A 12,726-nucleotide genomic window follows, 5' to 3' on the forward strand; every position below is an offset into this window, starting at 1 on the left:
ACTCCTTTTCAGTCCAGTGCATGACACTTTTCAGAGGATTGTTGTTTGTTTGTTCAGTTATTAAACGCTGACCTATGAGTCATTCAAGCATAAAAAAAACAATGCCTAAGTCGAGGGATGACATCTTAGTGAAGGACTAATTTTAAATTGTGTCTTTAAGCGCTTTGTTATTTAAAGCCTGCCACACAAACACATTATTTGTTCACATTTCTTTAGTTGAATCTATGAAAAATGTCAAAGATGATGCAGTTTGGCAGACATAAAATAATATTTTTGCAGAAACAGCATGATCTCTGCATGGTGTGCAGCCTGTCCTTATAATAAATAGTCTTCTCAGAACTGATGGAACATATGAAGGCAGAAGAGTAACGTCAGATCCCTTTGCAGTTGCATCAGAAAGGGCATCAAGCATAAAAACTGTCAAATCAAACATGCAAAGCTGCCTGTGGCGAATCCCTGTGAATAAGTGAGCAGCTAAAAGTAGCTTCTAGATTTTGATACTCTGTGCAGTGTTATCTGGAAAGCATCTGATTCTCAACAGCCAGGGAAGTGCCTAGAGGGGGACCCGGGGAGGCCTGAGCACTGCTAATCTTACAATACCCAACACATGTTTAATATACGTGCACTTCATTGAAATATTTCTATTTCATGTCACTTTCTGTTTTTACTCTTTAATTACATTAATTTCACTGTTAATTTTTCACAGTTTTTATTTATTTTTTTAGTCTGATTTCTTCTGGCCCCTCCCTTCTTTGTTCTTAGTCAAAAGCATACCTGGATAGAAAAACACACAACAAATAAGAGTCTTGGATTGGCCTCCCCAGAGCCTATACGTCAACATTATTGAAGCACTGTGGGATGATATTGAGAGAGGCAGCAAACATCCAAACAAGAGCTTTAAATGTCCTTCAAGAGGCCTGGAGAACTATTCCTGAAAACTACTTTGAGAAATTATATCAAAACTTGACTAAGAGAGTTCAGGCTGTGTTGAAGAATAAAGGAGGTCGTACCAAATATTGACTTTTAAGCCCATTAGAAATGTATAAACTCTTATTTTTGCCTCGTATAATATATTTCCATATATGCTGACACGTGAATAATTAAACTGCTGGACTTAATCACGTTTTCCTAGCAGAACAAAGAGAAAGGAGGTTTGGCTCAAGACTTGTGCACAGCATTGTCTTTCAAGCGTCTTACAGACACCGTCCGTCAGAATGACAAAATCCTTTCTTGATGCCTGGTGGGCTTTTTTTTTTTTTAATAGTTAAATCAAGTTGTATCATGAAATCTTGACAAAAGCAGTATTTGCTCGAGTACTTGCAAAAATATTCTGTATTGGAGTATTCCATTCCAATGGTTTCCGGTATTATGTACATTTATGGCAGTTTAGAAACTAAACCAACACATTTTGGACAGCTTATCGTTCCCTTCAGTCACCTTGTGCCTCTTTGAAGTCGTTTCCTCGTGTATCTTTGCGTGTCTGTGGAATGATAATTGGCGAATCCTCTTAAAGCAGCAATGTTTATGATGAGACATAAACAAACAGCGAGGAGCAGAGAGGGTTTCCGGCCGTCACGGTGCTGCAAGTTGTTGGGGGTAAACCCTTACGTTTTTTCTTCCGCATCGATGTGATGACAGCGTTAGTGTAACAGCGTTACCTCATGCAGACATGCAGGCTCCTCCAGATTCCTGCTCCCATTGGCAATGACTACGAATAGAAAACAAAGATTTGTCAGGCCATCATCGGTGTTGAAGGATAATGTTGTCTTTGTGCTGTAGAACAAAATCCGCAGCAAATCCAGCAACGTGGATATAAAACATGTATCATCATAATGCTTTTTGTCACCTCAATTCCTGGTCCAGCTTATCGTTTTCATTTATTAGGCATGCCAAATCCCACAGACAACTATGAATCATTTTAACTTTCCACTTCCATAACTCCCCTCTGTTGTTATTTTTCCTCTCAACAGGATTTAAGAGTCAAGCTGGAGCATGAGAGAGAAAAACGGTATGTTTGAACCTCTGTATTGTTTTTTCTGCTCTTCTGTCCAAGCCTTTACTCTGTGCTTCGGATCTTTTTTGTGTGTTATGCTTTGCCATGCCTGGGACTTTGTGTCTAGAGGAAATCACAGTTACATGCCAGAGGAGCATAAAGAGAGGGAAAATTTCTACTTTGACATTTAGCCGAGGCCTTATGTTTCAGGCTCGGATGGGCTGTTTAAGAGGGAGGAGAGGGGAAAAAAGAGAAGAGGGTCAGAGAGAGAGGGACATCAAAAAGATGCAGCGAGAGCCAAACATTTGAGTACAATGCGCAGACTTCCAGGCACACCCCAAATTAATGCTTCATCTTGTGCGTTTTTCTCCTGCTTTCCCTCCACATTTTTCAGTCGCGAGGCATTTGTACTCGATCACACGGCCAGCTTTTGACTTACTCAAGAGGCAGAGCTGGTTACTCAAACTGTTTGGAGACAGTCTAGCAAGCAGGTTTTAGTTTTTTTGCCTCATAGTTTGTTTACCCAATGGGATGTTTAAAAAAGAAAGACGGAGAATTTCTGACACTTAATTTGGTGTTGGTCTTCATTTTGTCCGCGATGGGATCCCAGTTCTGTCATGCCACGGATACTAAGTTGTAGATGTGTCCTTGATCCATCACAGCTGATTTAAATGGATAAATTACCGTCTCAACTGTCTTGAAGTTCTCCAGAAGCCTGGTAATGAACTAATCATGTGATTCAGGTGTGTTGACCCAGGGTGAGATCTAAAACCTGCAGGGACACCGGCCCTCGTGGACTGGGATTGGGGACCCCTGCTCTAAAACTTTGCTCAGGAGCCCGCAGAGACTGAACTGAAGTGACAAACACAATGTTCTGTTAACACTGGAAACATTGGAGGGAAACTGACCAGAACCTACTGCAATAATTGCCTCGATTCATCAGAATATAGACGAGGAGAACGGGCATCGGTTCAGCGATACTGTGATAAGAAAGCTACAGGCTCAGAGGAGTGGGAAAGAGAAGGAAAGCGGCATGCTCGGCCAGCAGAGCGCTGCTTCACACTGGGCCTTTTCACTTTTTCACAGCCCTAATTGGCTACTGCTGAGGAAGAGACGAGTTTTTCATGTTCCTGTCTCTCTGTGTTTCTGCGCCCCCCCACCCCGCCCCGTCTCGCAGTCTTCCCTTTCTCACGATCTCCCTTCACTCCACACTGCTCAGAAAAGACAGCCAACAGCTCACTTTAGAAGATGCCATTCATAGACTTGAAAGGAAAATCTCTTTTTTATTTAATGATTTTTTTTCTTTCATCCGCTTTGTCGATTCACACCCTCGCCGACCTCTCTCCACGTTACACTTTCCAGAGCAGAAAAGGATCGAAATCACATTAAAACCTGTGTAACTTAAATATTTATTTAACGCAGCTTTAATCAATATTTCTGTATATTAACAGGGGATCGAGTAACTCGAGGTATGCGACAGTGAAAAGGGTCACTCAGAGAGACAAACCCTCTGAGAATTATTAACAGGCTACAGTCAACACCAGCTCTGCAGAGCATTGCAGGACCTTTCAGCTCACTGTTTTGGTTTTCCACTTCAGGTGGTCTAGAAAGCATGACTCGATGAAAGCTAATGATGTGTTTATGACTAATAGCTGTGGGTTTTTTATTTAAGTAAAATAAAAAAGCAGTTTTGTGATTGTGATCTAATTATTTAAAGCAGGGATGTCAAAGTCATTTTACATTGTGATTCATGTACATCCTACTTTGATTTTAAGAGGGCGGGATCAATGAAACAAAGAAATAAATGTGTGATAAAACTGTCTCTGGAGTCACTGTAGAAAAAAAAATATAAAAACTGTAAAAAAAAATTCATTTAATTGCTACCTAATTATTGTGGTGTAATATGAATTGCAGTAGGAGATTTTTATTATAAGAGAAGGTGTAAAACTGTTAAAACTGTTAAAAGTTCTTATATTCCAGAAGGCCGGATTGAAGTCTCTTTTTGGAACGATTGTGGCCCTCGGGCCTCATGTTGAATACCCCTGGTTTAGAGTTAGCAAAAACTTTTTTCCTCAGTTTAAGCCTCTAAACGGGGCTAAAACTGCAAATACTCTCAGCTAAGTAAGAAAGCAAAGCCTAAAAAATATAACCCTCATAAAAAATTCAGTGAAGGGAAACTGAACTGCATTTCTTCAATCTCGGTCTAAAATCTCTTTCAGCACAGACCCTACGAGCCGGTTTATGTAGACAGATTACAAGAAGAAAGAAAATAATCTGAACTTCCTTTCATACTCGAGCAGCTACTATCAAGACGATCTGACTGCACAGATATAATCCCAGGCTGTGCGGTGAATAGCATTATATTTGAGGGTCCTCTACCTAACTCGAGGTATCAGAAGTCCCTGAGTCAGGATGATCGTGTTGTCCGTCCACAGTGGAATCGGATCCAATGGTCTCTCTCTCTTTTCATTGGCAAGCACTGAAGGTTTGGGGCAGGAAATAAGAGCTGTAGAGCGACTCGCTCTTCTTCCTACCTCAAGGTCTACAGCCAGAGAGAGAGAGAGGGAACCGAGCCAAACCTTTTTTTTTATCTTAGTGTTTATATTATTGTGATTTTTTTTTTTCCACGAGACAAAAGGGAAAGAGAGTGCGCTGGGACGTGTGAAAGCATTCTTCCAACTCTGCAAACCTCTGCGACTGAGTGTGTCCGCATGCAGAGGAAGGAAAGCCATATCTTTTGGAGCCGCATCCTTGTACAAGCCCCCCAAACCCCCTTCCCCACATCCCTCCAGCTCTTTATCGCACACATCATCACCAAATCTAAACAGAGACGAGGAGTGTTTAGCTGTGCCGCCGCTTGCCTCTGATCTGCAGCCTCCCCCCTTTTCCCAGAATCCATCCAAATGAGGGAACCAATGAGCGGTCATTAAGATAGGCAAAGCTTTGGCCTCTGATGAGGAAGTGATGGGATAAAAACAAGTCCCTTTTATCAGGATACTATAAAGAGATAGTAGCGCTGCAGATTCTTCAGAAGCAGAGAGTGAGGTGGGGGTAGGTGGTGGTGTTGGGGGGAGGACAGGACAGGAGTCTCTCTGCTTCTCTCTCTACTTTATTTTCTCAGGCTGCCTCCCCCTTTATTTTCTCTCACAGTTGTCTGTAAATATCTCCATGTCTCTGTATCTTTCACTCTGTCACTCTTTAAAAGACGAGGGAAAGACACACATCCTGCTGCTTTTGCTGCCGCTCCAGATTTTTCCCCCCCCTTTCCTCTCAGGAAGTTTCCCATCTGCCTTTGTGCTGGCTTAGCGGAGAGGCCCGATGGTGTTGAAACAGTGGCCGATGCACACACTGATTGGGAAGCACACTCATGCATGTAAAGTTTTACAAACACACATGCGTCTCATATATACACTCACAACAAGACTTTTGCTGATAAGGTCGGTCTCGGACGGGAATACACGTAAGCATACAGTAGATAAGCACAGACATGCAAGTGGAGAGTATGTCTGCACTTTCTGTTTTCACTGCACTGATTAATGCCCTCTTAGCATCTCGGTGGTTCGGCTCACTCCTCTCCTCGACCCTGCTGACCCCCCATCCATTTATCTTCTGTTTCCCGCTGCTGTAAAGTAAATGAAAACGGGTTCTTAGAGATTTATCAGGTGCAAGCTAATGCTAAAAACCATTAGCCAGCAGGCTGTCAGCTCAGCTGCAGCCAGACACAACATGACCGTCTTTCTCCCACCTCTGACCCAGCTGGCCTTCTCCTTTTTCCAGAATCATCCTGTTTCAGAGGCCGCTGAAGATCAAAGAGCTGCTGCAGAAAGTGACCGAGGCCTTTGGCCAGCAGATGGACATGTTCTTCATGGAGAAAGAGGTAAGAGAATGACTCGTGTAGCTGGCGTGTTACAGTTTTATCTGTTGTTTTTCGTGACAATCCTGCAGTATGCAAGGCAGTACGCGTGTCCTCGAAGCGGCGTTACGTTTGTTTTCTCAAGCTGTCAAGATCCAAGAAAAGCTTTGTTTATTTACATGTTTTTTGTTTTTTATTGTGAAACCCTTGATGTCATACATGTGCTGCTGCATTCACGTGCTCTTGTTGCTGAACAATAGAGAATTGAAGCTCATGTGCTGTGTGCTTTCTTGTCCTATCAGCTGCTGCTGCCCCTGAAGACGCAGGAGGACCTGGATCAGGCGGTGCTGACGCTGGGCTGCAGTTCGGGGACCAATGGGCTGCTCAGGATACTGCTAAAGACTCCTAAAAACAACCATGTGAGTTTTTAAGATGCTTACTTTTGGGCAGTTAGTGGGAACAAAGGTGAATGAAGTCATCCTTTTAGTTTTTTTCTTTTCTTTTCTTTTTTTGCAAAATGAGGAAACAAACCGCTTCCACACACGGTGATGTAACTGAACAATGAGGTAATGCTGTCCTCCCTTCCTCTGCTGAGCCGATTCCCTTTTTTCACTCTCTCCTACTTCCTGTGTTTCCAGTACCTACAGGTGAACAGCAGGGACAAACAGAGCGAGATGAAGTCATCAAGGTCACTGGGAGATTTGAAGGGCTCCTTGCTAAAGGGCTCAGAGAGGGTGCGCAAACACTCAACAGGTGAGCATCCATGTTTTTTAAAAAAAAAAGTGTTTTTATGCTGTTTTTATTTGTTTTTAAATGTGAGAGGAGGCAGAAAAGCACTCTGCTGATGCAAAGGCTTCTCAGTCATGTGCTAAAGCCTCGAGGATGACTTATCAGTGTCACCTGACGAAGCAGACGGCCGTCAAAGTTGCAGGAATGTTAATGGAAAAGATGGGGCGCATGCTTTATCGGAGTAGAAAATGCAAACCGGAGGTGAAAGCAGCCAAGGACTTGTCATGTCAAAGCAAGGACAAACTCCTGCACTCATGCTAAGCAACTGTCTGGCCGCTTTGGCCTGTTAGCTTTTTGTCATGTTAACTGTGACCATACTTAGATGTAATGTATAAATATATAGTAGCTTTAGTATTCAAAGCGCATGCATGAGAGCAGTTTCTGTCTTCTCATCTAAAACTGTACACACAAAAAAAAAATCTTTTCGTGTCACGTCACACTAGTCCCCCTCTCCTCGTCCCCAGGCATGTTTGGTTTATTTTAATATCAGCTCTGTCCAGAAAGTTCAGCGTCTCGGTCGTATCTCGGCCTCAGACACGCTCAGAATCAAACCGGTGCTCGCTCCTGCCATCACGTTTGCATCTTTGCATAGCAGCTGAGAACCCTTTGTGATCGCTCTTGTGAGCCTATCTTCGTCATGTGGCCGCAAGCGCATAAATCGTCCAGAATTATCGGCCCTCGATCAGTTTTTCTCCCTGCCAGCGAGGCACGAGTGCGAGACGAGGCGAGCGGGCCGAGATAGGAGCGCGGGGAGTAGCGGCAGATGAGAGGTGACGGGAGAACGGTCACGGTGTACGGCTGAGTGAAGACGAGATGTGAACCCGGGTACCTCGATGACGTACGGGAGCAGACTGTGGCGTCAGGGGGAAAGAGGCAGAAAAGCTGAACAGTCGAGACAAAGCGGTTGTAATTTGCAGCCTTCAGTCAAACAACAAGACTTTGATCGTACTTCCACGCTTCTATTCGTCTTAGTGCCTTTTAGCCTCTCTGCGCTGTTTCAGTATTCCTGTCAGCCCAGTCTGCGATAGTTTCAGTAGATCTTTTTACCGTGACAAGGACGAGTGCTCAGTCTCCGCCGCAGCTCAGCCAGGAGAGCATTCGTCACAGTAATTGAGGTTAGAGGTGGCGGCAGTGTAGTTTAGTAAATCATTTCTTGCAGTCCTGGCACTGCTGAACTCGTACCCATGAATAACACTGTGACGCCGTTTTCTCCCCTCTGTCCCTCGTTCCCATCTCTTCATCTTCCCGCACTCCCTCCACTTCTCCGCAATTTCTCCTCTCGCTCTCATTTACCTCCCCCCTTCCACCTTTTGCATTACTCATCTGCTCAACTTTAATTGTTTCATTCCCCTCTCTTTTATTGGCCGCCCCTGGTGCTTCTTTTTGTCACTTTCAGGTTCCCTCCACACAGGTCGGACGTCCCCGCCGCCAGGCAGCGTCCCTGAGGAGCAGCAGCAGATCGCCCGCCAGGGCTCCTACACCAGCATCCACAGTGAAGGGGAGTTCATCCCAGAAAACCCAGACCAAAGTGTAAGAGTCCATCAGCAGAATAAATGCGTTATGCATTGTTGCTTCTTGAAAAAGTTTGAATAGACTTTTAGAAAAAATATCTTTTTGATGTCTTTGGCAGGTTGACATTTATTCAACCAAATGTAGTTAATTTATTGCAGGTAATGCACTGAAATGGCCAATATTGGCTGTTTTCATAGATTCTTTTCCCATAAGTTAACATAGTTCTGAAATATTTTGAGTCCTTGACTGGAAGGCTGAACTTTTGGGCAGAACTGTGTTTTTGTCGAGATTTAATCGTCTGAACAGTCTTCGGTGATTCATTGTTTACTCTGCTCGTATACTGGATTGCCCTGTATTGTTAGCAGCAGCAGCAGTACTAGCACTAGTTTGATTTTACATGGCTATATAGCCACATATAACATTTCTGTGCAGTATTTAAAGAGGATGTCAGACATTATTCAAACCCCTTCAAATTCTTAAGACGTGAGACAGTAACAAGCACAACTCCACCCGCACTGCTTAGTATGCTCTTTCCTGTATGATTGCATGCTCCGTGACCCTCGGTCTCCTTGTGTTATTGTATCTGTCAGATGTTGGATCCCTTTGGGAGTGCAGACAACTCGCTGTCGAGCAGCTGTCAATCAATAGATCAAGCACTGGACAGGTGAGTCATCATGGAGCGGGTGATTTATAGCCCTCGTCGTTGTGGATTTATACAGTGGCTACTCAAGAACGTGCACTGTTTTCAGCTGATATAGCAGATAGCAGGCTTGAATTCTTTCTTCTTCTTTAATTTTTATTTATTTTTTATTTTTTAAACCAGTGTGTTCAAAGTTTACTGCAACCTTTTTTTCTCATGTGGTTTGTCATCCATGTGCATTTAAGAAAATGCATGACTGTAGTCATGCCCATTGGGGAGTGTGTGATAAAGGTTATTTTCTGTAGCAGCACTAAACATATTGTTACGATAAACACCTCATTTGTGGGTTGTGTGTTGATGTCAGAGGCTAAAAAGTGTTCCCCAGATGTCTGCAGAAAGTCTGTAGATTCTATAAGTTCCTGCTGTTCCCTAAACGTCTTAAGTTCAGGCTATCGGTAGGAGCTGCAATTTATCGATGTTGCCTAAATGGCTCACATGCTGGTGATTGGTGTGATCAGCTGTTAAGTAGATGGGACGAGGTTGTCAGCCACACATAAACTGACAGATACGGATTCCTTCATTAATCTGTAATATATATGTACACGTCCTTGTGAGACATGGTTTGTATCACAGAGTGCTTGTGTACACACTTGGATGTGAGCGCCTGTGTTGCAACAGCCAGAGGCTTTTAGCAAAGTTTGTAAATGTGCTAAAGACCAGCGTAGCTTCCCTGCGACCCTTCCTCCGCTTGTCTGTGTCGAAAAGGAATCGGGTCACTTTGCTGTTGCCATAGCGACAGAACTCTTATCTGGACGCCTGGATTCCTCTGTTATCACGAGAGAGAGTGCGTGAGAGACAGACAGAAACAGAGACTGAGTGGGAGATGTGAGAGAGTGAGCAAGCAACATGCTGGAAAAACTGAGCCAGAAAATGAAAAGTGGCGAAAGAGTGAGAGTAAAGTGGGAAAGGCTGAGTGGAGAAAAGAGTGAATTTGAATCAAAGGGAGAATAAAAGCGAGCAAGCATGGAGCTGACAGAGAGAGAGCAGGACGGAAACAGTTCTACCTGCACGAGGCTTATCAGGGCTCCAGGCTGCAGAACAATGGCAGGAAACGAGTGCATGGAACTTTTCCCTGCGAACAGGCATGCGTGCCCCTTATCCAGGGGTCTCGTGGCCCCGCGCCGCCCTGCGGTCAACAGAGACGTCACTCTCTGTCGGTTCGTCGGGACGGGGCTTGTTGGAAATGTCCAGGGAGGGCAAGAGGTTGGATGCACATACAGACATTTAGGGACATATGTTATATCGCTGCTAGTTCAGTGGCGAGCAGTTTGACTTTGTCAGTCCACAAATCTTCCTAGAGCTCAACTTTTCAAATTTTGCCACTTTGTTATTTTACATCAGCTGTGAGTGACAGGAAGGTAGTTTGAATACTAAAGCCATTCACCGCGTTTTGTGCCGCTTTGCAGTCAAGCCCCATTCTTACGTTTCAGGCCAGCAGCTGTAGCCAGACTTTGTTTGAAGATAAGGGGAAATCAGCAACTAAAAGAGCAAATTTTTTTTTCAACTTTCCCTTCATGCTTCCTGTCATTTCAGCCCTCCTTACTCACAGAACACCCGTGACAATAATTACCTGAACCTCAACTTCGAATACAAAGGTAAGAGGGGACAAGTCTTGCAGCAGTTTCTCTCCAATTCTAAAAATGTCTTTTTCTCAGCCCCCGGCTGCCAAACAAAGAGAGGTGTAAAAAGCGTGTTCGTTATTTGGAGGCTTTGTCTGTTCTTACTTTTTGCTGTGGTTCTCATAGCTCCACATTCAGTTTTACAGGAGAGGCTCTTGCTTTTCTAGAGTGTTTCCCCTTGAAGAGAATGCTAATGAAAGTGGAGATTATATTATTTTAGGGCTGTATCTGTAAAATAAACAATGGGTTGTGGTGAATCTCGGCTGTGTTTCTTAAGTTTGATGAGGTGGTGAAGTAAGATAGTGTCTCTTCCTTTGCTATCTTCCATACACTCCCCCTGTACAGACCCCTCTATTCACTGCCTTTTTCTGTTTTACCTCATCCCATCTTAATAGATGTTGCTGCCCTGCCGCAGCATGATCACTTCCCCTCTCTTCTCAATGGCCCCCTGCTCATCTCGTCTCTGTCCCTGGGGTCTCGGTCTGTCCTCTTTTCCTTCAGAAGGCAGATCAAATGAAGCAGGATGAGAGATAAAGCCAAACTAGCCCTCGTGAGCAGAGAAGCTGCCTTGGCTCTCTCAATCTGGCCATTTCTCTTTCCCCTTTCAGCTCACCCCATGCTGTAAATGAAAAAAGGGAGTTCTGCACATTGTCTGTGCCGATGAGGGAACGTCATCCTGTAGCTGCAGCAGAACTTGAAGACCCACTTGGGTACACAAGCACGTGCTTGCACACACACGCACCACCTTCCCAGATGTAAAGCTGTGTGGCCCTTCTGCTGAGGCCTACAGTATTTGTTTACCATTCCCTGTGAGTAGATTTTTCCTCTCCATCCCACTCTGCCAAACACAAAAAATAACTCCGGTATCCATGGGATACAGCCACAAAAACAGCATGAGGGGAGGCAGTCATCTGACAGAACAGCTGCTTTCAATTCCAAGTGGCTCCGCTCCTCTCCGTTTATTGTGTGTTTGCTGTGTGAGGGGGGAGAGTGTCAGTGCTCTCATGCGTCAGCCCCCCACACCCCGCCTTTAGTTACTGCTCCACTGTTCAGAGCTAATGCTAAGCTAGCACACGCAAGCTGCTTTCAGTTTCCGCATTGGCTGCAGGGAGGCGGCCCCGTTCAGCGTGCAAAGAGCCGCGTTCCATTCTGCTGCTTCACAGCTTGATTTGACACATCAGGGATGAGCAAAAAAGGGAATGCAGTGTCTGAGTGCCCGTCCAAGCATTTAAACCGCCATTATTAGACTTAAAAAGTGGATAAGCACACAACTGTGAATCCAGAAGCATTGTTTCTGTCATTGGGGTGTAATGCGATACTAATTGTCAAGGCTTGAATTATTTAACTTGCTGACACCTCTCTCTGCCTCAATCCTCTCTTTTCAGGTCGCCATGGAAAAGGAGGGACTTTCCCACGCCAGTTCCAATTGCCAAATCGCAGCAAGGATTACGGAGATAGTAAGAAACCAGCTTTGCTTAAACAATTACAACAGCGCTGTTACACAGAAATAACAACAGAACATGTACAACACGGACACAGACCACTCTTTGTCCTGCAGTGTAGTCACAGTCTTCTAACTTCAGATGCATATTTCTTACTTTCAAACAAGATATTTTGAAATATTATCCTCCTCTTTTAGAGAGTTTCTTTGCACCTCGTGGAGATTTATTACACTGCTGGCTCGCTGTTTCAGGCAGCTGCTAGTAATTGCTTACTCAGAGGCTAACCTTGGCTAGCAGTGATTTACGTTTCCCTGCGGTGAACCCAAGCTTGTATAAAAACACAGCGCCCTGCTTCCTGTCTGAAGGGAAGTGGGATGGAGTGGCGAAAGGCAGTCTGCTCTGGCTGGCCTCAAGTCTCGGCCAAGAGCAGACTTTATGCACTGCACCTGTGAAGTTAACTGTGTGAAAACAGATTCACAATGCAATCAAGAGTAAAGTGTATGACAAGTCTGATTATGTTCGTTTATGTGTTTTCAGGACGTAGGACACTTCCGCGGAGCTTCATGCCGCAGGAGAACCTTTTTCAGCTGGTTCCCTCCAGCCGCACTCGAAGCTATAATGGAGACAGCACGCTGCAGTACAGCGACCTGCGCTCACTGGGCAAAAGCTCCCAGCGAGGTACAGCCAAGTGTAAGTGATTCACTTGAAATCTTTTGAAACAGGGGGAACATGCGCTCGACACTGTAAAATAACCTGTAATAGTTGTGTGTTTGGCTCATGTGACCAATTGCTATCGATGACCTGAATATAAATACAAA

The 12,726-nt window shown here is 44.4% G+C and overlaps 1 protein-coding gene across 2 annotated transcripts in view; it reads left to right on the forward strand.

The window, feature by feature from the left end:
• Positions 1–12,726, forward strand: part of map3k22 (mitogen-activated protein kinase kinase kinase 22) — a 39,887-nt gene that overhangs the window by 19,877 nt on the left and 7,284 nt on the right. Inside the window, exons 5-13 of one of the 2 annotated variants that reach the window (XM_085173375.1) lie at positions 1,971–2,008; positions 5,771–5,870; positions 6,149–6,265; positions 6,485–6,599; positions 8,047–8,165; positions 8,738–8,811; positions 10,381–10,442; positions 11,852–11,923; positions 12,446–12,598. In XM_085173375.1, the coding sequence (XP_085029501.1) occupies positions 1,971–2,008; positions 5,771–5,870; positions 6,149–6,265; positions 6,485–6,599; positions 8,047–8,165; positions 8,738–8,811; positions 10,381–10,442; positions 11,852–11,923; positions 12,446–12,598 (850 nt within the window). Of the gene's footprint in view, positions 1–1,970; positions 2,009–5,770; positions 5,871–6,148; positions 6,266–6,484; positions 6,600–8,031; positions 8,166–8,737; positions 8,812–10,380; positions 10,443–11,851; positions 11,924–12,445; positions 12,599–12,726 lie in introns of both variants that reach the window. The other variant, XM_085173374.1, reaches the window with a different exon arrangement.

Source organism: Neolamprologus multifasciatus, chromosome 9, assembly GCF_963576455.1.
Source record: "Neolamprologus multifasciatus chromosome 9, fNeoMul1.2, whole genome shotgun sequence".
In the NCBI taxonomy this organism is placed as follows: domain Eukaryota; kingdom Metazoa; phylum Chordata; class Actinopteri; order Cichliformes; family Cichlidae; genus Neolamprologus; species Neolamprologus multifasciatus.